Here is a 24,762-nt window from a genome sequence, read left to right as displayed (position 1 = left end):
AAAAGTTCGAGAAAGATCAATTGTATGCTAAAATACCTGCAAAGTTTCCCCGTGTAGGCTAGCGCAGAGATTGATGAATGGCTTCTTTTAGTTGTTACCTTAATGATAGACGAGAATTTGTAAAAACCTCAAACCCTACGTTTTTCAAGTTCATAAGAGTAAAATTTATATATAAGATATATATTTTTTTCTTTCTGCCGGAAGGTCGAATCTAGCTAATTTTCAAGTTTTAAAAACTAGTTTACATTACTTCCTCGCCTGGAGATTTAGGTAGCCTAATATTTTTTTTTTTTTTCAATTTGAAATCCTACAAATAGCAGGATGACAATAAAAGGCAACTAGTTGGCACCACTACATCAACAAATGCAGTTATAAGTAACTATTTTTAAATATCTTTCTAAAGAAGTTATCTTAAAGATTTTAGTAGAGAATGTATTATTTCCTTTGCCCCTGTACGCAAATGACGCAAGACGCCGGCCCTACAGAATCCTTTTTCAAAACCGCTCCCAATTTTTATTCCGTGAGCAGCCATCGAGAACGCGACGTACTTTCAGTCTATCAGCCCTTTGGCAAGAAAATATACGTAGGCTGACCTAAAGAAGGCGTGCATCAGGGCAAAGGATAGCAATAGGATAGCAAAGGCTGTTCTACCGATGAAGTGGCAACCGATGAAGTAGTCTTTGCAGTAGACCACAGCAACTAAATAAGCTTAGAGTAGCTCCCAGAACGATATTCCGTAACTACGATTCGCGTAAAAAAGCCGGTTAGGTGAATGAACAAAAGTAAGCGAAATCATTTGAGTAACTAAGAGAATTTGCTTAGGCCTCTAGAGCCGATACCTGCTAGATATGTACCGTCTTGGTCAAATGGTAATGAAAGCAATACCATTTGACCAAGCAACTAAAAACAATAATAATCTAGTGGTATAAAATATGAAATCGTATTGATTAGAAAAATTGGGGCATTTTTGCAATCTGCGTTCGCTCTTCGTCGCTGTGTTGCGCAGTCATATCTTTCTATACCGTCGTCCCATTGATTCGAACACTGATTCTCGCTAGATTCCAAAGTGAATTACATAACTCCAGTTCGAAGGCAATAAGCTTAAGGCTTAAGCTAATTTTGGGGCAAAAACTCCCACAAAGCACTTCAACAATGGGAGCCATATTTGGACTTAACTTTAATTTGCTCCCACGCTGAAACATCTAGCAATGCGGAAACAGTTTGACGTCTGATAACCACACCTTGCTTATTCTAATGCAATGCGCTATTTTTTAAACGCGCATTTCCCTGGTAAAGCCATAATGTCATCACTGCAGATCTGTGCGAAAAATTGTGACGAATTATGTTTGCATCCCTCTAGTGAAGGTATCCTTACGCCCTCAAAGGAGTTCTGCGGAAACCAGATCAGACGAAAGTTCAACGGCGCAAGATGCAGACTATACGGCAAATGGATTAGGAGTTCTCGCAGTGTTTGTCGGCTAGCTAAAAATATAATTATTATGATCGATTTTCCTAATAGCTTGTTGTAATCTTGCTTGTTGTTGACAGTAGAGATATAAATTCATCGTTCTGCCAAGAGGCAGGAACGTATAATGCACGATTTTTCACCAATTCCACCAGATGTATAGCATCACCCCCTTGGTGTCACTTTGCCACAATTTATAAAGCGAATTTCTTCTATGTTTTTTTCTGTTTGTACATTATTGGTGCATGGAATCTATATTTCATTACGAGTGACCAACTACAACAAAAATTGCGTGATCTCGTTATATCCCTGCAGAATTTCGCAGCTGAAAATCGGGAAGATGCTTTTTTTAATCCGCGTGGCACCCAAATATCGAGTTTTTTTCTGTACCTAGTTTTCTTCAGATTGTTCAAGACTATATAATAGATGTTTAGTTCTTTGACAATGTCATGGCTACTCACGTGTCGGTCCTGCCCTACTTTTGCAACGATTCCATCAACTTTTCATGTAATTGGTCGACGACTACGGAGATCATTTTTTACATAGTAATTTCGAGGACCAAAGCGACAGAACCATCTTTGGGCTACAGTGTACCATGATTATGAAAAGTACAATTTTTTTTTATAGGCCCAGGCAGTATTTGTGCCTTTATCGCAATAAAATTGTAAAATCTAATGATTTTTTTCAGAAATTTCACTCATCTTCTCTATATCAAATCTGAATAAAGATAATCCAACAATATTAGCACACCCATTGTCTAATAGCAATTTTCAAACAATACCAACGCCAACGCAACACGAGTCACATTGTTTGAATTAGGTGACTCCAAGGACATCCAACTAATAAAACCGGTTAGTTTTTTTGCGGCGACCAAATATAGTAATGTTAGAGTTTTATTGAAGGTGTGTAAACAGTAGACCTTATTGTGTCCCTTCAATTAGTGGGCAAACAACGCAAGCAGAAATCCACTACTGGCCAGGTAGCAACTGTGACACGGCCGTCACTAGCGTAATAACGGCACAAAGATGTCAGTTTTTACCGCACTTATGACTGGTTATGTCGGATTTCATCCACCTAAACGTCATTCACCCTAGAAATATTCCTAAATCAATTATTAATTTACGTTTGATAAGAGCGTTACCTTCGTTAGGACTGATAATCCTTTATTTGCCCAAATGACGGTACTGTCTATAGCAACAATAGCATCTCTCCTGTATAGATTTATTAATAATCATAGTACTATGAAATAAACCTAATGACTTGTGCGCTGGAACAGTCATCATAAGTTTTCAGATCTATAATATCATTTTCTGCTTCGTCAGCTTGTGATATATCGTAGCTATGGTCGCGTTGTGATTAACTTGTATTTTTGAGGGGGAAATCATAGTGCTTGGTCATAGTATCAGAGTGCTAACATCCGTGTTTTTAGCACACCAGGCGTCCGCGGCACTAATGGAGTTCAAAGATTATCTGGATTAATTCTTACCAAAATTATCAATATTGTCAAGGTATAATTTAGATTATTTCATAGTTTGATAAATGAGATCAATATACTTCAATATACCTTTATTTTTTTATAAGGTCTTATGAACTCACCATTCTGCGGCGCGCATTTCGTGTGACCCACTAAGCAACTGCGTTCACATTTTTTATCCTAACAAGAACGCTTCAGCGCTAAAACAGCTCCAGTTATACGATGGATAGTCCACGTTCTTTGCCACATTATAAACTTAGTATTTCTTCATATGATTCACAAGTTACCGAAAATGACGACGCGCAGACCTTTTATCCACTTTGTAGACAGAGAACCTCACCGTTGAAGGTAAATGCAATGCAAGGATTAAAGTCGTAATGTCGCAGATAAAGGCTATATTGAACTTATTTCTATGCGTTCTTATATCGTTCGCTATATATAGATTTTATCTTTTATTTAGATTTTTTCTCAACTAATCGAAAGACAAGTTGCTCTATACATCAGGCTGATCTTGCTTAACGCTTCTGAAAAGTGTATCATAAACCTCAAAAACGTTCCTATTTTCCAAGTTAAAAGAGGTGAAGCCTTTCGAGTCTCAAGAATACTATCCATTGCAACGACAACACGGCGTTCGACCGCTATTTCGATGTAGTGAGCCTAATGCATGCCTATATATGCGTATTATCAAGAAAATCAAATCTATACTAAATCGCTTTCACATTTACAACTTGATTCTAATGCAGAAAAAAAATAATGAGAAAAATCACACAAATGATTAGAAATCGTTTATTAATCTTAGGTACATTTACGAAACTACGAAATTCTCTTAGCAGAACGGTGACTATGAAATCGAAAAAAGGTTTTGTCATACATTGTTAAAACATATTTTTTACGTTTTTTTTTTTGCTCTTTACGTACAATTCCCCTCTATTCATATTTCGACTAAGGGAACCAGCACTAAAATTATGGGTACAAGGTTGGCTAATGATCAACTCAAAGAAAGGTTACTTTAAATATGAGCGACTTGTTTATATATTAGGCGCGGAACAATACCTGTATCCACCTGTATACTAAATCAGAAACTACATAATTTCGATGCGGAAATAAGTGTACATATCATATTTTTAAAACTCTTCTGCTCCATTTTAATTGCATATATAACCAGTAATAAATGAAATTCGAGAAATGGTTATTTCACAAAAATATATTTTATGAGAGAGTTTCCTGTGCACCTTATGTACGGAACTAACGGTCCAACGGTTCTGCTCTCGTGAATCCTGTTTTTGGCCTTTGCTTTTTTTTGTGAACCTGCTGTCATGCACTACGAGTGTGCTATAATGCTCCTACGCTATCGGTCACAGGTGCCTATTGCTGTTCCGATTTCTGAATATAAAGCTTCTGAAAGCAGCAAATCGAAGATGCGTGTGTAAATTAATTGCTAAAATTAGCTTAAAATTGGGTTAGATAAAAGAGATATTTTGTAGAAGTGAAACTAATTATTTTAGTTTATTACTTGTCGTACCTTTTCTTCGTTTAAAGTTCCATCAGCAGAAATGTCCTGCTGTTCTTCTGACTTAAGAGAGGATGGCTCATACGCGTCGTCAACAAACGCTGCTAGAGTTTCTCGTAATATACGATTTTTTTCAATTTCTTGAGCAAAAAGTATAGTTTTTGTCTGCAACGGAACACATCAGAAAATGGGTTTTATGTTTAATTGCGACAGTCAAAGCATTACGCTTTAATCAAACAAATAATTCAAGATCAAAGAAAAATAGTGAGAAATTAACTCCCAGACCTAACTCAAGCTACAGGTTCTATCTAATATATGAGCATCAACGAATTGTATCTTTTACAAAATGCAAACCTCCTCATGCTGCTTCATAAGTAATAGGCAGGTTTCGAGGCACGACAGAAAATTGTGGCCAGATTCAGATACTCGAGCCAATTGGGCTCGAAGGAGGAGAGAGACGTTCTGTGCACGAACACTGAATTCTCCTTCTTTCGAGGACGTGGCCAGGAATGATGTATGTAATCGGGCGGCCTCCGCCACTTCACTGGCTAAGATGCTTTGCTGGGCCTGAGCCGTCTGGATCATCACAGTAACAGTGAATATAAAAATAGAACAACATTTGTTACACTGAATTATAACATGGCGAGCGCAAATAGACACACAATGAAGTTTGCAAACTACTGCAAGCTATTTAGTGCCAATAGTATCAATGCCTGCGTATCTTCTTTTATATCAGTGGTCAGCGTCTATTGGCTACCTTAATCATTAAAACACACTTATTCGAATTTATGCTAATTTATTAAATCGTATAATTACCATAAGGGCGTTCTGTACATATCCTAGGAGTGGAATTTGATCATTATTATCCAAAAAAGTTAATCCATTTCGGTCGTTTACAGCATGCATCGGTCCGAAGGTGGCGTGCTCCTTGAGAGCGCGGACCCAACGACCTCTCTCTAACGCCGTCGCTGCCGATAGGTTTTCCGAGGAGCCATTCGCACTCACCACAGTCAAGCAACGTTCATCACGAGAATCCGCCTGATAACAGACATTCGAAACTTTCGAATTCTTCCCAACCTTTATGTTTAATTTCTAGATAAGATTATCCTATAGACGATATAGCCTTTATTGTATTTTTCGATTTCAACGAGCTACACTGGTATTTCGTATATATATATATATATATATATATACGCATGTGCTCATTCTGATCTTGATGTTTATGTATTTACTATTAACCAAATTAGAAAAAGTATACCGGGAATCAATATTTGCTAAATAAACTAGAATCGGTAGGACCTAATAAGCTACAAAAAATACCCTAGACCATTTTAGCACCTAGAATTCACAACAAGTAAATAGCCACTTTATCGAAATGGGTGGTCTGCCAAAACGTTTCGAAGTAATCGACTAACCAAAACGACAGCACCTTCCAAATAATGAAATCTCTTTCGACGCGAGCCAATTGATGCGTCGGCACGATTCCGGAAGAATGAAAGAACTCCACGATCGACAACTGCCCAAACTGCCTGTGTCCCAAAAAAACGTTTCTTCTAAAAGAATTAGATTTATCAACGAGAAAAGCAATGACAGTTAACATGTTGCAGAGTGAACTAAACAATATATCGGATCATATAAGTTTTGCATAAAATCGAGATTTTACAGATTTACCAAATTGGCAGATCACATTAAAAACATATCCTAAAAAATTTGGAAATATAACAACATTAGATTTAAATGCGTGAGTATACTGCACGTTTACACCTACACGTGTTTAATTATAGGTATCAATTTTCGATCGATTTTTTTTTAACAAGATGACGATTGCGCAAATATATCTCACTCGAATGATGGGTCCTTCAAAACGAGACACTGAGTTCTTAATTTCACGGATAGGAGCCACTTTGAGTATTCTGGCCATCTGCTCAGACCGAGCTAAATCCGCGGGTATCAACCCTCGTCGATTTTGCAAATTGGGGTTAGCTCCGCACTGCAGAAGTAGAACTGCTACAGCCTGAAGATCTCTGAGTAAACAAAAGAGAAACATTGCCACAACGCAACACACTGTAATAATCATATAAATTCTACATCGTGAAATTGCATAAGCTACAGTAGACAAAGCCTAATTAGTGAAGAAGACATGTTGTAACTTATCAAGGCGATGTTGAATAGCTCATTTTTCTAGTCTATGATGGTTGTTTTAAATACATTGTAACACACCGTGTATCTACGGTGTTTCCAATCTGGAATAAAACGGGATAACATTATATGTTGGTAACAGCTAGAACTGACACGGGCATTTACTTACTATTATTAGTAAATTCTATTCTCGTGGACACCAGAGCTCATCATACATAGTAGATGAATTTTCATAAATTAAAAAAATCTCTGCACATAATCAGCTGTAGCGTGTTCTATTATACGTTAAGCTTATAATATGTGTATTACCTGTGAGCAGAGACATGCAGTGCGGAATTGCCAACGGCGTCAACGCAATTGACATCAGGTACATTAGTTTTCGAAAGCCGTGCGCGACGACTTCTGGGGCTCGACGTACTTAAATCGTAGCCAAGCATTCCAGAAGATGGCAGCACGGATCTCTTGCTACCACTGTTCAACTGTGAAGTAGCAAAAGAAAAAACTTAAGTTCAGTTTTTTGTCTTTTTCTTGTGTATTTTATGTGTTTATCAGTCTACCAAGGTAAAAAGTCATACATATAATAAACATTTGAGATAATTATTAAGACATACTAATTTTTGGATACCAGCAACATCTCCATCCTTTACTGCCTGGAAAAACTTTTCTTCTCTACGTTTCCTATCCGCGAGTTCCGCTGCCGTTAGCACGTTTTTAATGTAGAGCTAGAAAAAAAAAAAAAAACAGATTAATTAATCTCTAACAAAAAGTGAGTCCACTTCATTTGCTGTGTTGTTTACTCTACTATACGGATTTCGAATACTGTTCAGAATTGCAATCTATGGAAGATACACCTAAGCACTAATAGATGAGCATTAGCAATTTTTAGACGTAGAGGATACATTCAATATTAGCTAAACGATAAACCTCATGCATATATATATACACATTGGAGACTAGTCTCGAATCTCTTTCCACGTCCAAAATAGGGAAAGTTCAAAAATTGTCAAAAGTTAACAGCTCAAAGTAAAAAGAACGTAGTACGTGTTTGTCAGTTGCTTAATCAAAGTCATACCATTAGTTGTTACTCAGAAATAAACAATAGACTGGACGAGTGGGTACTAAGAGCATAATCTTTTAACAACAGGTCCACTTACTTCAGAGGCTACATCGTAGGCCGAATTTCCCTCAGCATTCACGACGAACACATCAGCACCGTAAGTCAAAAGCAACATCACTAACGGCTCTCTCCCCGTCAAAGCAGCCTAGAATATAGTCATATACACGAAACATTTTATCGAAGAAAACGCATAGTGACGACTTCAACTACCAGCGATCCTCATTACGTAATTGGCTGTTTCGTTTAGTGTTACATTCAATTCAACTTCAGTTACAAATAAGCAAGTTCGTTGTATTCAAATTTAGTTTATAGGCAATTGTGACTCTACCAGCCATGTCTATATAACGTTGTGTGTTACTAATAATAGATCTAGAACATTTATCTTATGTGTATTTCTTCTAGGCAGAAACCTCTAGAAACTAGATTGTTTTTAAATAGGTCTGTTATTCAGAAACAACAATTACTTCATTATTAGCAATGAATTAAAGCATACAACGATCGAAAGCCTAAAATGGTAAAATATACCTTGTGTAACGGCGTATCCCCTTCACCGTTAGAAGCCGACGGAGTGGCCCCCTTTTGTAGAAGGATCCTGGTGGCTTCAAGGTGGCCAAAATAGGCTGCAAGATGCAGTGGTGTCCATTGGTAATTCCATTTGTGTCGCCCTGTGCATAATAACAAGAACAGAAAAATCGGTCGATATACACACTGAAAAAAGTCAACAACCTTAATTCACTGCATCGCAGCTGCACGATCAACTCATCTTCAACCTTTTACTTAGAATATACAGATCTGAATAGCACGCTTGCCCGTTACTAGATACAGTGATCTTACAAGTGAAAATATGGCTGCGGACTCCAAACTATGTTTAAAAAAATATACAAATTTAAAAATCGTATCTTTATTGCCCGTTTAATCCCTTTCTTCTGTATAGTTACATATATATTTTTGCTATGTTCTTTGTATGTTGTACTTATGTACTTTTGTTATGTTATATGTGCTTCGAACTGTTATAAAAAACAACATTATACTTTTTACAAAACGTCTTTTTTAGCATTTAGCAACTTCTCCATACGATTTTAATGCTTTTAGTATTTTGTTCTTGTAAATCAACTATTTCAAAAGCAAAGGCAAGGCCAAGGCGTAGAAACCAGTAGTTATAACATTAAAATCATCTGTTCAAGTATCAAAAATATACGCGTAACGAAAATAAGTACAGTTTAGTTGCTCCTAAACGACCGACCTTTGCAGTTCAAATCTATGGACGAATGCTGCTCGGTAATTTTTTGAATGCGATACACATCTCCGGCTCTTGCAGCCTGGAGCAATTCTTCTTCTATGTCACTCAAGTCTCCACCATCGCTCTCTTGAAATGTTAAACAAACCAAAAATTTACAATACAATGTAGGCAATGAGCCGAGATGCGACGTTCGCTCATGTCAAATGACATCGCCTGGTGATGTCATTTGGCACGAACACCTATAAGGTTTCGGACATTTAGTATCTTATTCTTATTTCAAAGCGTATATATATACATAATCAAATGGCAAAGTTTTTTTTGGTTTTAGATCAAAGCATATACAAATTAGCCGACCCCAGAAAATATTTTGAAACGAAGATTCGGAAAACATCCACTAAGCCAAAGCTATTTTTTGCGTAAACACCTTACGGTAATTCTATCAATGAAACAATTAGCAGAATTATTAATTAATTAATAACTAAGAAAAACATCTGTCACGAACGGCACGATAACGTCCTAACCTGCAGTATCGAATTCAGCTCCATCTGAAAAATGTGGATCTTCGCCTGTCGTTTCGACCTCTGTACTGCTCGACGACTTGTCACTTCCCGTATCCGTCATCGCGAACTTTGTATAACGCTATACAATCGTTAATTTGACTTGGCGGAAGTATCGCCGACCGTAGCGCCAGCAAGCTCGTAACACCTAAAGCGAATAACGAACACAGACGATCTTGGTTATAGGTTGACAAAATATGCGCTATACTTATTAGTTAACAGTTATTCTATTGCCACAGTAAAAATCTAGTGCCATAAAGTCAAAATCTGACACATCAAAACGATTCCCCCAAATTCCATAGATGTTTTTACAAGGCTTATGGAACGGCCACATCTTTATAATGACTTTATGATAACTTTTCTAAATTAGTCTCGCGTCCTTCACACAAAATTAGTTTCATTTCAGAACCGATACTAAATAACTATCCTAGCATCAATTAGAAAAGTCTGCCGAATGCCGTCACACTATGCGATTGAGCACGGTCAAAAAAGAGTTCAAGTTGTAGCCATCACTGTATGGCATATTTAATGGGTTATTTAAATTTCTTGCTTCGCTGGGTTATATTCGACACGTTACGTATTGTTTTCTACGTGTATATCATATTATTTAGCCTTATTTAGTGTGCACTACATTTCGTCAGCCCGTACAACCGTAACGCCCAACGACCCTTATTTGCGTAGCAAATGTGTTAACAAGTTGTGTCCTTTGATTTCTTTCCTCAGAAAAATTGAGCCAGCAATAGAGATGATCGAATTTGAGAATTATATTTAATCAGTATATAATATCGCAGAGAAGACGCTAATCGTTTATGAATATCGTTATAAAATGTTCGTCTCACGGAACTGTAAGTTGCCGACAAAACTCAAGGATTTAGTTATATATATTAGATTAGTTTCACCTGATAATAGGTTTATTCACCCTGAGGTCTAGATCGCAGCTGGGATTTATATTATCTGGAATGATGACAAGCAATTATATCCTACCGATTGCCTACTGCATACGCGCCTTGCTAAATGTTAATTTTAAATTACCCATAGGTCATTTTCTATTAAATAATAGAATCCACTGAAAACTCACAAATTATATGTTGATAGTTACATTTTCATAAACGAACGCTTCACTTTTGTTAAATGTATTAATACGACCGATTTCGAAAATGCTTAGACTATAAATTGTCTAAACAACAATCGTGGTTCACCATACAGTTGAGGTTCAAGCTCCTACCCAACCATCTGCGGAGCGCACCAATTGTCAGAAGCTCTTATTATTACCATTATATTCGCGTTTATGTTCAGCCATCCTTGAGTTATATGTATGGTAGTTCCGCCACATGGAGTATGATCAATCAAAATGCTCATAATAAACAAAAGCAGCTTGTACATATAGTTGAAGATCATATTAAGTTCTCCTTTCTGGAACCATCCTTACTCGTACTTATTTTTCAGACGTCGTAATTTATCTATGCGCAATAATGCTAATTTTCCTATTGCGAGGTTCCGCGCTCTGTTATACTGGAATGGAACACACGTTACTTCAAAACACAATTATATAAAATCATTCCTTACACACGAATGCACACCTTTTTTAATCCTGTCTGGTCACAGAACCATATATAATCGTTTGAAGCGGACATCAGGAATCTTATCAGCAGGTCATTCAAATACAAATCTCCACCTGGGCAAAAGCTCAAGCTAAAATTTCACTTTCGTATGACAGAATGTGGTAGTTCTTGTTCATCGCTCTCAAAAGTCTTTCATCATCACTTCGACAAGCGGTATACATCCTAAAATCCAGCTTCAAATGAGCAGGTATTCGAAACCGAATAGACGTAACCGTCTGTGCTTTACAATTCTCCTGAAATCTTGACAATTACGTCATCGTTGAGTGTGTCACGCCCTACGCCCAGTCACTTCTGCGGCGACAACTGAAATTCATCATCTCTACTACCCATCGGCTACGGACGCTATTGCCCACGAAGTATCCGTTGCATGATCTATGCATATCATACGCTTTCTAACTGTATTACGTCGAGCTTCACAACTGCGATAAACATAATAATAACAACGGATCATGCGCGGACGATAAAATTTGCTGCATTACGTTAACTTTACACATTACAAATTTCGAATTGCTGCGTGAAGACATTTTTTTTTTACCAAAAATCATGTTATTACTTATATTACAAGTACGTATAATATGGCTAGGGGCATTTTGATGTTATCAAATCTGGTCACGCAATCATTGGAAATACTGTATGCATAGGCAAGCTGCATTTTTGGTTATTTAACACCCTGCTTCAGCATCCACCAATGTCAATATATCATTGGATTATACCGCTACCTTAATAACAACAATGATGATCGGATCTAGGCTAAAGTGATCCTCTTTTCAGTACGATGCTTTTTCATTGGTGTTGGTGAGTTTGGTACTGGGAAATGCAGAGTGAGCTCAATCAGCTGGCTTCAATTTCTATTAACGCCCTACTTTGCTCTATCCCTTGTAAAATTACAATTACAATATTGCTGTTATTTTCGATGATGATGATGTGACGAATGTAACATAGTAGTTAAGTCTCGTAAGGTATACAAAGAAAAGCCTGTAAAGGTCAGCCACGCTTTTGCTACAGATCCCGTCTAATTATGATCACGACGTATCAGAGTTCAGATCAAACCGTCCCAGTCATAGCTGTTGTTGATCCCGCAAAAACAATACCGCCGCTAGCGGATCGGACGCCGATTGCTATCGACCGTTTCGCAATCAAATATGGTTACTGACAAACACGAAGTTCGAAGCATAGAGGTCGACCTCAACAGGGCCAAAAAAAGAACTCCGTGGGAACAAAATTCGTTTATCGACTTATTCTTTTGGCTATAGGTACCTCAGGGCTGAAGGATGCTCGACTCTGTCGTTTACTCGCTCGTCGAAGCAAAACACCTATACATATATACATACACTCGAGCGGAGCAGGCAGCGAATGTTCTTTAGAGAATAGTGACATCACCGCTGCCGTCCTCGTTACCTTTATTATCACGGTGACTCTCACACGTGAAATGATGCGGCTAGCAACAACACCCCAATGACGTGATGCTATCGGCTCGTACGTTTTCAATGGCGTACCAGGTGCAAATACAAAGAAAACAACAATCAAGCAAATCAGATTTGCCAACCAGTCGATAGATATGCGCATAGGCTGGTAGATGTACTCTTTCCGCACAGATACGTGTGGTTATTTGTCGATTATCTGTACACTATACCGACCAATTCGTTTTAATGGCTCGAACACGCACCCATCCAGCCACGAATGTTCGTTTGCTCTGATTATAATAATCCATTTACATCGTATTTCGTATGTAAGTATAATCGAACTTAATCAGCTGTTTCTTCAGAATAAAAGTATGAAATTTTGCAACGTTAGGAGTCACTACATGCGTCTCTTATAGTAAATGTCAATGATATTATTTGAATTTATAATCACATGCGCATCTTGATCGATTGAGACCAAAAATTTCGCTGTAAGACATACCTTATCAAAAAGGTGGCAGACTCATCTCTGATAAATCCGATAGGGCGGTTACTAAGGAAATTTCACTTTACTACTCGCAGTACTTTCTTATGCATAGAGATATTTCTTTGCAAGGTGAGCAGCTTCGACATAAGTCGGACATCGTTGAGTCGTTTGAATGCTGTGACGTGGTTGTATTTTTGGTTAAAAAAGACGAATATCCTCAACACTTAAATCGACGTAATCGTATTATGCTCTATATGCATTTACGTGCTGTAGTTTATTGAATGGTGATAATGGGGCACCACCTGTTATACCACAGATTTCTAATGCTACAGACATATACATGCGTTCACTGTCTATTCTCCACGTCATGTCTTCATTACGATATGCTGTCGTACATTTACTCCTAAAAATCTTGAACACTGTTGGCACAAAGTCTAGAATAAGTCTCAGCAATGTAATATTTAAAGAAAACTTAACTATCCAATACAGTCCGTCACTTATTAGTCTTCAAGCTTTCAGGCCCAACCTTATGCAGAGGATTAACGTCCGTCTAAAATAACGAGTTCTTTTTAACTAACACCTGCACCTGACTGCGCTATGATAAATTAAAAAAGAAAAATTTTTATACTATCGTCGCCTGCCAGCAGGTCCTAACAGTCGCACCCACATCACCTCAGCGTTAATGACATTAAATCCTTTTAACTAATCTCCAAATACTATCTATTTATATTTTTGCACTCAACTCTTCCAAACAAGCAAAATCCAAGAAAACTCCCACCAAACTCATGCAGTATCCTTTTACGTAAGCCAGGTGGAATAATGACAAGAAATACAAACGATAGATAAAGACCTTTTTGGTAGGCCCCGACCTATTTTGGCAGGCCGATCATAATCATGCTCCGATGGAAAAGGTGAAATAAGACTTTAGTATACAATAAACAAAGAATATAAGCATAAGGTAGATATTATTTACCACGTCACAGCTTCGCTACAAGACTAGCCGCGCTTTTTCAACCTGACAGTTGATTAGGTCATATGAGCGAGACTGGAATATACAAATGGACGCTTGATTTACTTACACATAATTATTTATTTATATATAATTAAAATCACTGTATAAAAATAGTTGACGTTTGCGTGCTACTATAAAGACTCATTTAAAACGACATCAGCTCCATACCGCTGAGAAATAGATATTTCGTTGCAGATAGGAGTAGAATGCAGCCTGTAGACTGAAAATGAAGAACTACAGTTTTAGGTGCTTCTCTTGTGGTTTTCATCAACAAAAAAAAAAAGTGACAAAAGCGCTAATAACTTTTAGCTAAACTTCTTGACCGTCTCATATCTTTAACGAAAGCTATGAATGTCAAAATTGTTAGAGAGCAATTATTTATAATTGGTGTCGTGCAGCTGCTATTGGCGTCTTCTTACTTTTATCTCCTGGGCATAAACGTTGCCATATTCTGCTAACTATCAAAACTTGTTACACGCTTTACCAGAAGCGTTTCTTTTCAAAAGAGACTTATCATATTTGTAATAGCTTACAACGCGAGACATACTTTACTGTGTTTAATTTTAACTCTTTAATTCTTTCGTTCTGACTCCATAATGAAAAATCGTTCTGCATCTCTATGCATTTACTTCTGTGGTGTTGCCTGAGTTAGAACTCTATTTAGAGCTGTTTTACAATAAATGACTTATCTCTACTATTTCAACACTGTTTTTGTACTACACGCTGCATTGCACATATCTGTAACACGATTTACCTTGTACACGTAGATGTGACCGGCTGTTGTCTCGATCGTCTTGGTCCGATAACATCCTTTCACAGAAACAAACTTCGTCTTGGCACTTCATAGATCACTTTGCCGTCCATTCACATTTTATTAGTGTAAACAAACTGAACGAACGTTTTATATAATGTATATCTCTTAATGTATCTCTAAATTTTATCATTATTTAATTCAAAAATGCTCTGTCACCTTCGACTACAGTAAGAAACTGAACTGGAACTGTCTATCGAATCGCCCGCTCTGTCTTAATGAAAAAAAAAAAAGAAATTTTCATCGATTTGAAGACGGTGCATCTATGCACTGCCCACACAATTGCCTCATTCGACATCTGGTGGAAGATACTGGTGGTCGTCTTATGAGTTACAAAGCTACAAAGAGTTAAAAATCAAATGAATCACCGCACTAGCGAATAGAGCGAGAGGCAACGAAACAGAAGATCGAGGTGTGTGCCTTTTCCTGCACGAAAAAATGAAAAATGCATTATTTCGTCCACCTGCGTTGGAGCACATGGACTAACTGCATGATCTAACTGAAAGGCCAATACGTATTTGGCTCCCAAAGTCACTATAATAGTTGTATGGGCCACTGAGTAGCTTGATGGACTGTTTCTAGATGACCGAAATCGTCTGCCAGTTGCCCGTTCCATCAAGCGTCCTCGTTCTGGTAAGAAGTCAACAGGGCTCAAATATGCAGAGCGTAGAGGCATGCGCAGCGAGCAGCAATTTTCTTGTTGGCAGTAATCGGAATATTAAGGAAGAAGCTGTGAAGTTCATATAAACGGCTCTGATCACTTAACTGAGTGTATACCTAGTGGGTCGCTGACGGGTGCGGCGAGGACCTTCGCTATGTTGCGTCGCTCGCTAATGCAGGTGACGGGTGGCGTCTCGCGAAGTTTTCACTGTTGTACAAGCGCAAATATCGGACTGAAGTCATCTTCTGCCCAAACTATCATTGCGACCGCTGTCTCCACGGCTGAGAGAAACTCCGTCTTGTCGTCGCTCCCTCCTCTGGCGCTCCCATCGACCCCGTTCATAACACTTATCAAGGCTCCGCGCATTTCGCCTTTTGTGGTAAGTGATTATCAACAGGTTTGCTTCTTCTATTTGCGATCAGTTAATTTTCTTGCGATTCAATAATACTACATAAAAAATATTCTCTTGTCTTAATTTTTTTGAAATGATAATTTCTTTTTTCTATACGTCATAACAGTAATATTATATTAGCGTGTTACATCGTTGGGAATATTATTCGCTATGTTCGTTAAACAAAGAGTTTCTGTACTTGTGATTATGAGTAAGAATTAAATGGGGTTTAAAACCGGATTATAAACTGTAAGGTCATAGAAATAAGATCAAATATGAGACAGTGTCATCGTACACATTATTCTATATACTATTGTTGGATTGCTGATACAGAACATTTATTGGAAATATTTTTAATTAGAATAACTATATTATGGGGTAATAGACGAAGAAGATTACGTAGAAGATTTCGCATCAACATAATATACTCGTGCATTGTGAGAAATAACATGAATAATATTATTCACAAATATATAAAATGAATATGGTTAACATATAATGCTCTGTTCTTCATCTAATTACTTCAGATTAACCCTGCTCGAATTCTTCCATCGGCCATCAAGCCTGAAGTGGAGATACCGTATTTGCATTACAAAGGAGTGACTTTGCCCAACCTGGGCAACGTTAAAACCCCTATAAAAGAACCAAAGACTACTAGCAACGAAATGCGCTGCGCGGTTCTCGTACAAATCCGCAAGAAGAAAATGAAAAAGCATCAAAGGCGAAAGTTGAGGTGACTAGTATAGCGAAAGTTTGATTCCGTTAGAAGTTAAAATTCATCATTGGGAACCAGCGTAATAAGTCAGCAAGCATCTTTTGTGTTAGAACTCGCTAAGGGGTTAATCAGCCAGCAAATGCGTCGGGTTCACGTCCGGAGCCGCGTTAGCAGTGCGTTAAAAAGGCTCAACTTTAGCACAAAATAAACTTATTATTATAACCTACTTAAAACTCGGGAAGTTCATCTCGTAATGGGCAGGTATTTTGCCATTACACTAGCAGAAGGTTGAACAGTTTACCAGCATTCGCGTTACGTAATGATGCGATGCTTTAAATTGCAGGATGACACTAATTTGTACGGGTGTAGCCAGCCGGTCCAAAAGAGCCATTGGTTTTTTTTATCAAATGTTTAACACAGTTCAGTTGCTCGCACTTTGGCCAGATAGTGTCAAATAGTGTTGACTCTTAAAAATAAATATCGGTAACCACAACAGCTGGTTCGTCTACCGGAATGCCTTTCCTGAATAACTAACTATCTGCCTACAATGGATTCGACAATAATATATATATATATAGGTTTTTTCAACTTGTTCTTTTTTTTTCTCATTCTCTTCCCCCGATCAGAAAACGAATGCGTTTCCTAATCCAAAAGACTGAAATGCGTCGTTTGAAGAAGAAAGAAGCTGATTTCAAGGTAATTTTTACACTACCAAAATTGCTTTTTATTTGTACGTGTATTTGTTTTGTGTTTTGTATAAGTTGTTGAAGCCATGCGCAAGTGTACTGAGGAATCAAAGTATACTGTTTACGTGAATCGGGATTTATTTCTATGAATATTTAAACGCTACTATACGCAATACTACTGAAATTGCTTTTGTCAAGCTATAATATTTGTTGCAACTCACTAAATCACTGAAGACAAATCTCATATGTGATGTAAACAGCTTGCTTTAAAATAGAAGCAAAGCTAGAGTATATTTCGCTTGTAAATTTCAAGTTAGTTAGGTACTATTAATAAGATTCGTCGTGTGCATTGGTTTTTGGCCATGAAAATAAATTTTGCCAGTGTGATTGGCCTGAAGATGAGATTGAATTTTAAACAAAAGTTAATCATATCTTTTGCTACGTTAATCGATGCAGGCGGAACTGTTGGCTAAACTCGATGAAGCGAAGCAGTTCGATGCGGAGGCATTTATCAAGGAAGCGTTGCAGAAGATCCGTCACAAACACGAGCATATTGAGACCCCAGAACAGCGAAAAGAGAGGTACACATTAGAATACATTATAATGATTAATGCGAGTTTGCTAGTCATGGTCAGTGCAAAGTTTCACTAGGGTTATACATATTCCATGGGATGTTTTCGTAGACCACCCTAACCAGCATTTTGCCATACAGTTTTCGATAACATTGGGCTATTGTAGTAGGTCTAACCTCCTATTATAAATGCGTTATTATACCAAAAATATAATAGTAATTTCGTTCATTTTTTTTGCGTTTATTTTATAGGATCAAGGAACTTTACAGGAAGTATCGTAGTAATGTGAGGTGGATTAGGCCCAAACTCGACGATTAAATATACATTTAAAGCATTATAACTGTCATGTTGAATAAATTTAGATCATTTTTAAAGTAACTTGCTGGTGATTTTTTGCATTACCTTAAACATCATATAAATATTATGTTAATGTTTTTTTGATTTAAATATGTGTTCGATAAGATAGAAAAAAATTTCTGTACAAGCACCAGTCTTGCTAAAGATTACATTTTTATTTGGTAGGAGACATATAGAAAGACTATTTAGTTAATGACAAATATTTAATTTTTTTCGTTTTACTTTGAATCTTTAAACATAATCTTGAATAACGTTTCTTATTGCTTACTATGTTATTTTATTATTATGTTTTTTTTCTCATTTTCTCAAAACTTCTGACGGATACCTTTTGAATGCCTCAGTTTACCTTATGAGACGATTTCTTACCATTTACTATTTGGTAATTTTTACAACAACATGTGGCTGTTGGGTATCTTCTATTCACTTAAAAACCTGAAAAAAATATTCAAGATAAATAGCGGAGGCTTGAGCAAAGCTGCCTACACGATTCAGATATCACCTAATGCATCTTAGGCACTTTTCTCTAACGAAAGAGTCACGCGTAGCTTGGAATTTTAACCTTATATATTTTTGATAACTTAATAATTTCAAGTTATATATTCTTAATAATAAACAAAGTCTTTTTGGAGCTAGTACTAAAAGTATTTGTTAAGTAATTACGCAGACCAGAGCCAAAATATAAGCAGCCACGTTTCAGATATGCCAACTCAGCGATCTTTATTCGCACATCAGTGAGTCTTCTGCATAATGTATTAGTCCATGGTTAGTCATACCGTTAGCATAATCTGCTTTGCTGCTAACAAAATAGATTCCATTGCTATATTGATAGCGCTGTTTATACAGATCACTCTAAATGGTTTTACTGGATGCTACCTTGTTGCACTGTTTTCCGTGCCATTCGACTGTGTTCTCCTAAAGCGTGCTAGTAGCTCTTGAAGTCGGTTGTTCCATTCTTCTTCGGAAATTTGCGTAGCCCATGATGGGCGAGCCGCAACTGGAAGACTAATCTTTTCCATCACACTTTTGATTTTGGCGATTTGTTCTGGAACGAAAACGTACATCAAAAAATATTGTTTTTTTTTCTTTTCGATAAGAATTGGCGTAACCAGTTTATATTTTTTTCGTTGTGTTTTAGGCACTGTCTTAAAAATTACTTTATATTTACTGTAGCTTGGGCTAGCTTGACACTTTAAGACAAAAAAAATTAGCAAAACATATTAATTGTATTGCTTGGCAGGTTTGTATGGAAATGTATCGTTACTGCTAGAATGGCCTCCTATTACATTAACCTAGCTGCTTTGTATTTTGTGCTGTGCTATCTAAGATAGAACGTTATGTTTAATATCATCTGTTTGTAGCTGGTTAAATATGTGAAGACCTCGCTTGTTAATACTTCCCTTTACCTATTTCTTGTTTTCTGATGATCATATGTTATACACTGCTAGGAAGTCTTTCTTCGCTCTACATGGCTGTTGGAATTACTTTGTTCGAATGGAATTATTTCATACGAACTTCACATTTTGGCACTAGACACATTTATAGGTATGCGTTGCGCTAAAAGTTAACGCTTTCAACACGCTTTATTCGTCAAGCTTTCGAAATGAACAATGTCAAATGCGATACGCACGACAAGTACTTTGTCATCATGTATCTTTTTCACCGAAAAGCACCCTGTTTTCCCTAGTTACTATGTTTTATTTCTGATTTATCTCTCTATAGGGTTCTTTCCATACGCTGAATAGATTCGCTAGGTCTCTGCCGCAGCTTTTTCACACTGCAAAAAGTCGACGTTGCAAATTTCACGAATGTACATACTTATTTTTATAGAACAAAACGACGACAGCATTAGCGGATTATTGTAGAGCGAGAAAAAGAACTTCTTGGCACTTAGCAATCAAAGTAAACAAAAAATGCAATCAAAAAACAAAAATAAACATTGAATATTTATTATTGAATATTTTTGCTTATTATCTTTATATTAGCTATTATCTTAATCTTTAGCTATGAACGACATAATGTATTGTAGATTATTTGTTTTGAATCATGGTCTTGTACATACATATTCTTAGGCTAAATACGAGTAGACCGGATTAAACGGAAATCGGAATTTGATTATACCATCGTCCAGATGAAGATCTCGGTTATGGTCTAGCTTCAAATCATGCTCTGAGGGTTGCCACTCGTGTGGAGGTTGCGTGAAATCCATAAGATATCCGCCACCCCCGAACTGAGGAAAGGCATCATCTTCGTCCTCGCCAAAATCTGATTCTGTGCCAGATCCAACACTCTGGGGTAGTAAACTATACCCACCGTTGGCTGCACTCACTATAACACTCAAAATAATTAAAATGAATCAATTTTATTCTATTATATATACATATGTATTTTATAGATTATTTTATATATGTATATATATAAAATGAACAGAGTTAGCCTGATGTGACAAGGAATACCTATATTCTCCTACTCGTTAGCTAAACGTTGCAATGAGGATTTATCTTTATGCATATTTTGTATCTATTTATCGGCTATTTCTATCAGGTGCTGTTAATAAGATTTTTCGAATACTACTCTTGAATTATCAAGGCGACTAACAGGTCGTTGATAGAAAATACTATACAAAACTTGAAATTAATTATGCCACGCAATCACGTAATGCTAAAGTGTTTGCTTAACGACGTTAGAACCACAAAGTGTTTTCCGGAGTAAAAATCTAAGACATAAAAAGCGATAAGCGGTACAGTAGTTCTTTTCTTTATTCAGTTTCTACAAATTGCCCCTACTGAGCTTTCTGTCCTGAGAAATCCTTGCTAATCAGCGGTATCATGCTAAACAGAGGTACTGAGATCTGTCATAAATGTGATACCTGAGAGTCAACTGTGGAAACTGTTATAGAATAGAATGCACATAAGTAGGCTCTGCAATCCTTGAATACCGGATAATATTAGAGTAGATACATCTTTGCAAGATCGATGTGTAATATGTCATTGTAGTAAAAGGTCACAAATAATGCATTTACGCCTACCACCTAAAGGATCATCAGGGTCAGGTTCGCTGTCACTATCCTGAAGGGCCTGAACAGCATGTGGTCTCCGGTCCAGCGCCGCCTCATCATTCGGGTTGTTTTCGTCTGTACAAGACATCAACACCATTGTCACGCACCATTCGATGGAAGGAATGACCTAATAAACTAGAACAGACGTTAGAAGTTACTTTGCATACATGCATTTGAATTTATAGCACGTAACAGTTTTGAAAGGATGGAACTCTTCGCTAAAGCACTAAGACGTTTGAATGTGTTATGTTAAGTAGTTTGATATACTATTTTTCCTACTTGCTCTTTCTATAAGTGCACATACGGTTAACTTAACAGATGTTTGTTTTTACTAACTCGTAGCGGTAAGAGGATAACGAAGCAAGCTGTACATTGCTTGGAAACAGTTTTCTCGGCTGGTAATAGAGTTATTTGATTTATTACATAACAGTACAAATAATACACAACTAGAAAATATTCCATATAATGAACTGATGCATACAAATTACGTCTATGGTTCGTTTTATATATTGTTATGATTTGCGAGTTGAAAGCTCTCGTAAAAAATCTTTTGGTGTTTGTAGTTCGTTACCTCAACATGCCACAAAACTTCTGACAGGCAAATCATACCAATAGTTTAAACAGAAAAGCCAAACTGCGGTCATAAGTGGATATACTCAAATCAATAGCTTCTGGGGAAATGTTAATTTAGGTGGATTAAAAGACTCATGCATTAGCAAAATGAAGAATGCGTAATGCTTTCACTTATTTGCAGCTAATGCGATGTCAGCACCGAAGATACCTTTGCAGAAGAGTATTTGTGGCTGATTGGAACTGAGAATAACCAAATGTCAAAAACGTTTTACAAATAATCAATATACATGTTGATCATACACAGTGGCCGTGAATCAGCTGGAGACAATAGAAATCGTTGTGATGCTAATGCGTCATGTAGGCAGAGCTCGTTTTTTTTTTGGGTTACAAGAAGTGATATTTTTCAAGAAAGGCCTACGCACACTGGATTAGTCGTACATATTTAGAGCTGTATCGTAATAACACTATATCATTGTTAGTAACCGCGTATCGAGCGTAATAACACTGCACGCTAATGAGCTCGTCCTCCGGCGATCTGGCCCATCTAGCCAGTGGAAAATGCTATTGCTTGACTTTGGCGAAGAACATCGGTAGTACGTTGCAGCTAGGTTTTCGACAGTGAAAAACATTTCTGAACGACAGTAACATGTCGAGTGTCGTTAAACAAACAGTCGTGAAGGTTAAGCCGATAATGAGCACATCGATGCAGGAAGCTCGTCAAAGGGTCATACAGCTTTACAAGTCGTGGTATCGCGAGATGCCATCCATCGGTACGAGACGAGCTAACCTATATAGCGCTAGTCAAGGATTCCCCTAACAAAAAAAACCCTAAATTCATTAATTGCAATCAGATAAATATCTCCGAATGCCATTAAACAGAAAGTGAAATATACGTTGGCGAAGCTGCACGAAAAAGCATGTATATATTGAACATATGTACATTTCATACTACAAATGACTATTTGTACGTAGTGCTTCTCGAAAAAAGTCGTTAAAATATGATCTATATTTCTCTGTGCGGCGATTAACTCATTCTTCGGATACGAACGCTGGAGTGGTTGAATTTAGAAAGTCAAAGCTAACGCTTTATAAAGCTGGTCTTTTGTATCGCAAAGTAACCCAATTGCGCGCCGTTTTTCTCTGGGTCCGATCACCACTTAGAATATGTATTTACTTATAGCATTCATTTTATGTATCGAATTAAACATAGCAGATTAAACCCTTCATAGCCTTTATGGCGCAACCTTTTCATCATTATTTATTAGTTGGTGCTTTTACAATTTAATTCTCTATCTGAGAAAAAGGTGACAGGTCATTATCGAAGAAAATTCGTTTCGAAGGTATCTCTTAAGTTAGCCATCATTTATTCTGTCATAATTCGTCGAACAGCGCGGGCTATCTATAACCAATTTGTAGTAGAAAGAGCTTAAGTGAAGTGGTACTTTATTTTCCTTCAATTCGTGGGACCTTTTTATTCGTAATATTCTCGATATAAAGAAAATGGGCATGAAAGGTCTTAGTGTTTTACTTACGCGTGATAAACCGAGCTGAACATTGCAAAAAGTAAAACTCCATCATGACAACAGCACGCGGCACATTCAAAAGGAAAATATCTTAGGGGATAACCAATCGCCTTGTAAATAATTGTAACAGCCGAGTAGAACTATGCGATTTAGTAGATCCATCCATGCGGTAGGTGACATATTCAATACAAACACAAGGATTAGTCAACGAAAAAGTTACAGTTGCGTCAATAACGAGGTAAAGTGTGGCGAAATCGGCGGAGAGTACTAATACAGTTAAACAGGAACGCTGGCTTGGGTCTCATGGCACTTACATGCTATTTGTAGGGGAGATTTACATGTTAATCTCTTTAAAGAACCCGCGGTAAAAGCATGAATTATCGATAGAAGGTTTTGAAGCCTGTATCTGAATCCAAAATTTGGCCTAACCTTATACTTTTTATATCTCGGTTGCAGTTAACATATATGATGTTCCGATAACGGTACAGCAGGGCCGAGTAAAGCTGCGGCAGAAGTTCCTCCAAAATCGAAACGTTAAGGACATCCGCACCATTGATTTGCTCGTTATTAAGGTACAACTTTGATATGTTAATGATAAGTTTAATACAATAAATTACTGCTTTCGGTCAATTGGATTGCATACGTTTTGGTTGAATGATGCATTTAAAACAATTTACTCAATCAACCCGGGAGATGCGAAACGCTTTCTGTAACCGAATTGATCCATATTTTTTACGTCGCGTGGTGACCCCTCCCTTCAAGTTGCAGAATATACAATATCTTGTCGATCTAAGAATTATTTGACCTCAGTGGCGCATATCAGTATAATAGTTATACCGGGGTACGACTTTGTTCCTTTATAAGTGATTTAAAAGATCAATAGCTGTGTTAGAGGCCGATCTATATCAGTACCGTTGCATAACATTTTTATAAGTAAAATCGTGACGTTAGATATCGAACGATATGTTGTGATGCTACTTATGAAAAATGTTGATCTTAGAACTATTTATTTATGTTCAGAATTACCGAATACGCGTCAGAATCACTGAATTTGCATTCTTCACTACCAACGCGAACTTCCTATGATTGAATTAAACAGGGTCAGATGGAACTAATGGAAACACTCAGTCACTTCAAACAGAAGGGTCACGTAATGGCATTTTTTCAAGATACCGTTCCAGAGAAGCCTAAGGATTTCCTTTCGAAGTTTCTGGATGGACACTGAATAGACAGGGGTGTTCTCCGACTGGAATAACACGGCTTAGAATCAGCGAATTTACTTTGCATAGGCGAAAATACAATGTTGTGGACTGGGAAATTACGGGAATCAAATGAAGGTAATAACAATAAAGGATTTTAGTCAATAGATGTCTGCTCAGTTATTTCCTGATTAGA

General features: G+C 37.2%; 4 protein-coding genes across 10 annotated transcripts; 2 read left to right on the top strand and 2 right to left on the bottom strand.

The window, feature by feature from the left end:
* Positions 1-3,702: 3,702 nt before the first annotated feature.
* On the bottom strand, positions 3,703-15,278 carry LOC111271305 (oxysterol-binding protein-related protein 1). Of its 4 annotated transcripts, none has more exons than XM_022852024.2 (13): positions 14,778-15,278; positions 9,467-9,650; positions 8,949-9,071; positions 8,231-8,370; positions 7,743-7,850; positions 7,200-7,310; positions 6,898-7,067; positions 6,293-6,473; positions 5,865-6,002; positions 5,266-5,487; positions 4,804-5,025; positions 4,462-4,614; positions 3,703-4,337 (listed from the first exon to the last, which is right to left on the bottom strand). In XM_022852024.2, the coding sequence occupies exons 2-13, from the start codon at positions 9,564-9,566 to the stop codon at positions 4,305-4,307; spliced, it is 1,701 nt and encodes a 566-aa protein (XP_022707759.1). In that variant the 5' UTR covers positions 9,567-9,650; positions 14,778-15,278; the 3' UTR covers positions 3,703-4,304. The 4 variants fall into 4 exon arrangements, with proteins under 4 accessions (XP_022707759.1, XP_022707761.1, XP_022707760.1 ...); XM_022852026.2 differs by having other exon boundaries at positions 5,865-5,978; XM_022852025.2 differs by lacking the exon at positions 14,778-15,278 and adding an exon at positions 13,027-13,329.
* A 213-nt stretch (positions 15,279-15,491) lies between these two features.
* Positions 15,492-18,237, top strand: LOC111271306 (uncharacterized). Its single transcript, XM_022852028.2, has 5 exons — positions 15,492-15,874; positions 16,414-16,619; positions 17,228-17,297; positions 17,744-17,868; positions 18,111-18,237. The coding sequence occupies exons 1-5, from the start codon at positions 15,650-15,652 to the stop codon at positions 18,175-18,177; spliced, it is 693 nt and encodes a 230-aa protein (XP_022707763.1). The 5' UTR covers positions 15,492-15,649; the 3' UTR covers positions 18,178-18,237.
* Positions 17,291-22,204, bottom strand: LOC111271307 (uncharacterized). 4 transcript variants are annotated; one of them, XM_022852029.2, is made up of 6 exons: positions 22,053-22,204; positions 21,242-21,406; positions 20,335-20,541; positions 19,090-19,258; positions 18,583-18,648; positions 17,291-17,756 (listed from the first exon to the last, which is right to left on the bottom strand). In XM_022852029.2, the coding sequence occupies exons 2-5, from the start codon at positions 21,366-21,368 to the stop codon at positions 18,633-18,635; spliced, it is 519 nt and encodes a 172-aa protein (XP_022707764.1). In that variant the 5' UTR covers positions 21,369-21,406; positions 22,053-22,204; the 3' UTR covers positions 17,291-17,756; positions 18,583-18,632. The 4 variants fall into 4 exon arrangements, with proteins under 4 accessions (XP_022707764.1, XP_022707767.1, XP_022707765.1 ...); XM_022852032.2 differs by having other exon boundaries at positions 21,245-21,406; XM_022852030.2 differs by having other exon boundaries at positions 21,242-21,398; positions 22,053-22,199.
* A 189-nt stretch (positions 22,205-22,393) lies between these two features.
* On the top strand, positions 22,394-24,733 carry ND-B14 (NADH dehydrogenase (ubiquinone) B14 subunit). Its single transcript, XM_022852033.2, has 3 exons — positions 22,394-22,614; positions 23,824-23,939; positions 24,467-24,733. The coding sequence occupies exons 1-3, from the start codon at positions 22,491-22,493 to the stop codon at positions 24,590-24,592; spliced, it is 366 nt and encodes a 121-aa protein (XP_022707768.1). The 5' UTR covers positions 22,394-22,490; the 3' UTR covers positions 24,593-24,733.
* The last annotated feature ends 29 nt before the right edge of the window (positions 24,734-24,762 follow it).

This window comes from Varroa jacobsoni, unplaced genomic scaffold, assembly GCF_002532875.2.
Source record: "Varroa jacobsoni isolate VJ856 unplaced genomic scaffold, vjacob_1.0 contig00520, whole genome shotgun sequence".
In the NCBI taxonomy this organism is placed as follows: domain Eukaryota; kingdom Metazoa; phylum Arthropoda; class Arachnida; order Mesostigmata; family Varroidae; genus Varroa; species Varroa jacobsoni.
Note: the sequence above shows the minus strand (reverse complement) of the source record. Positions and strands in the feature narration are given on the sequence as shown.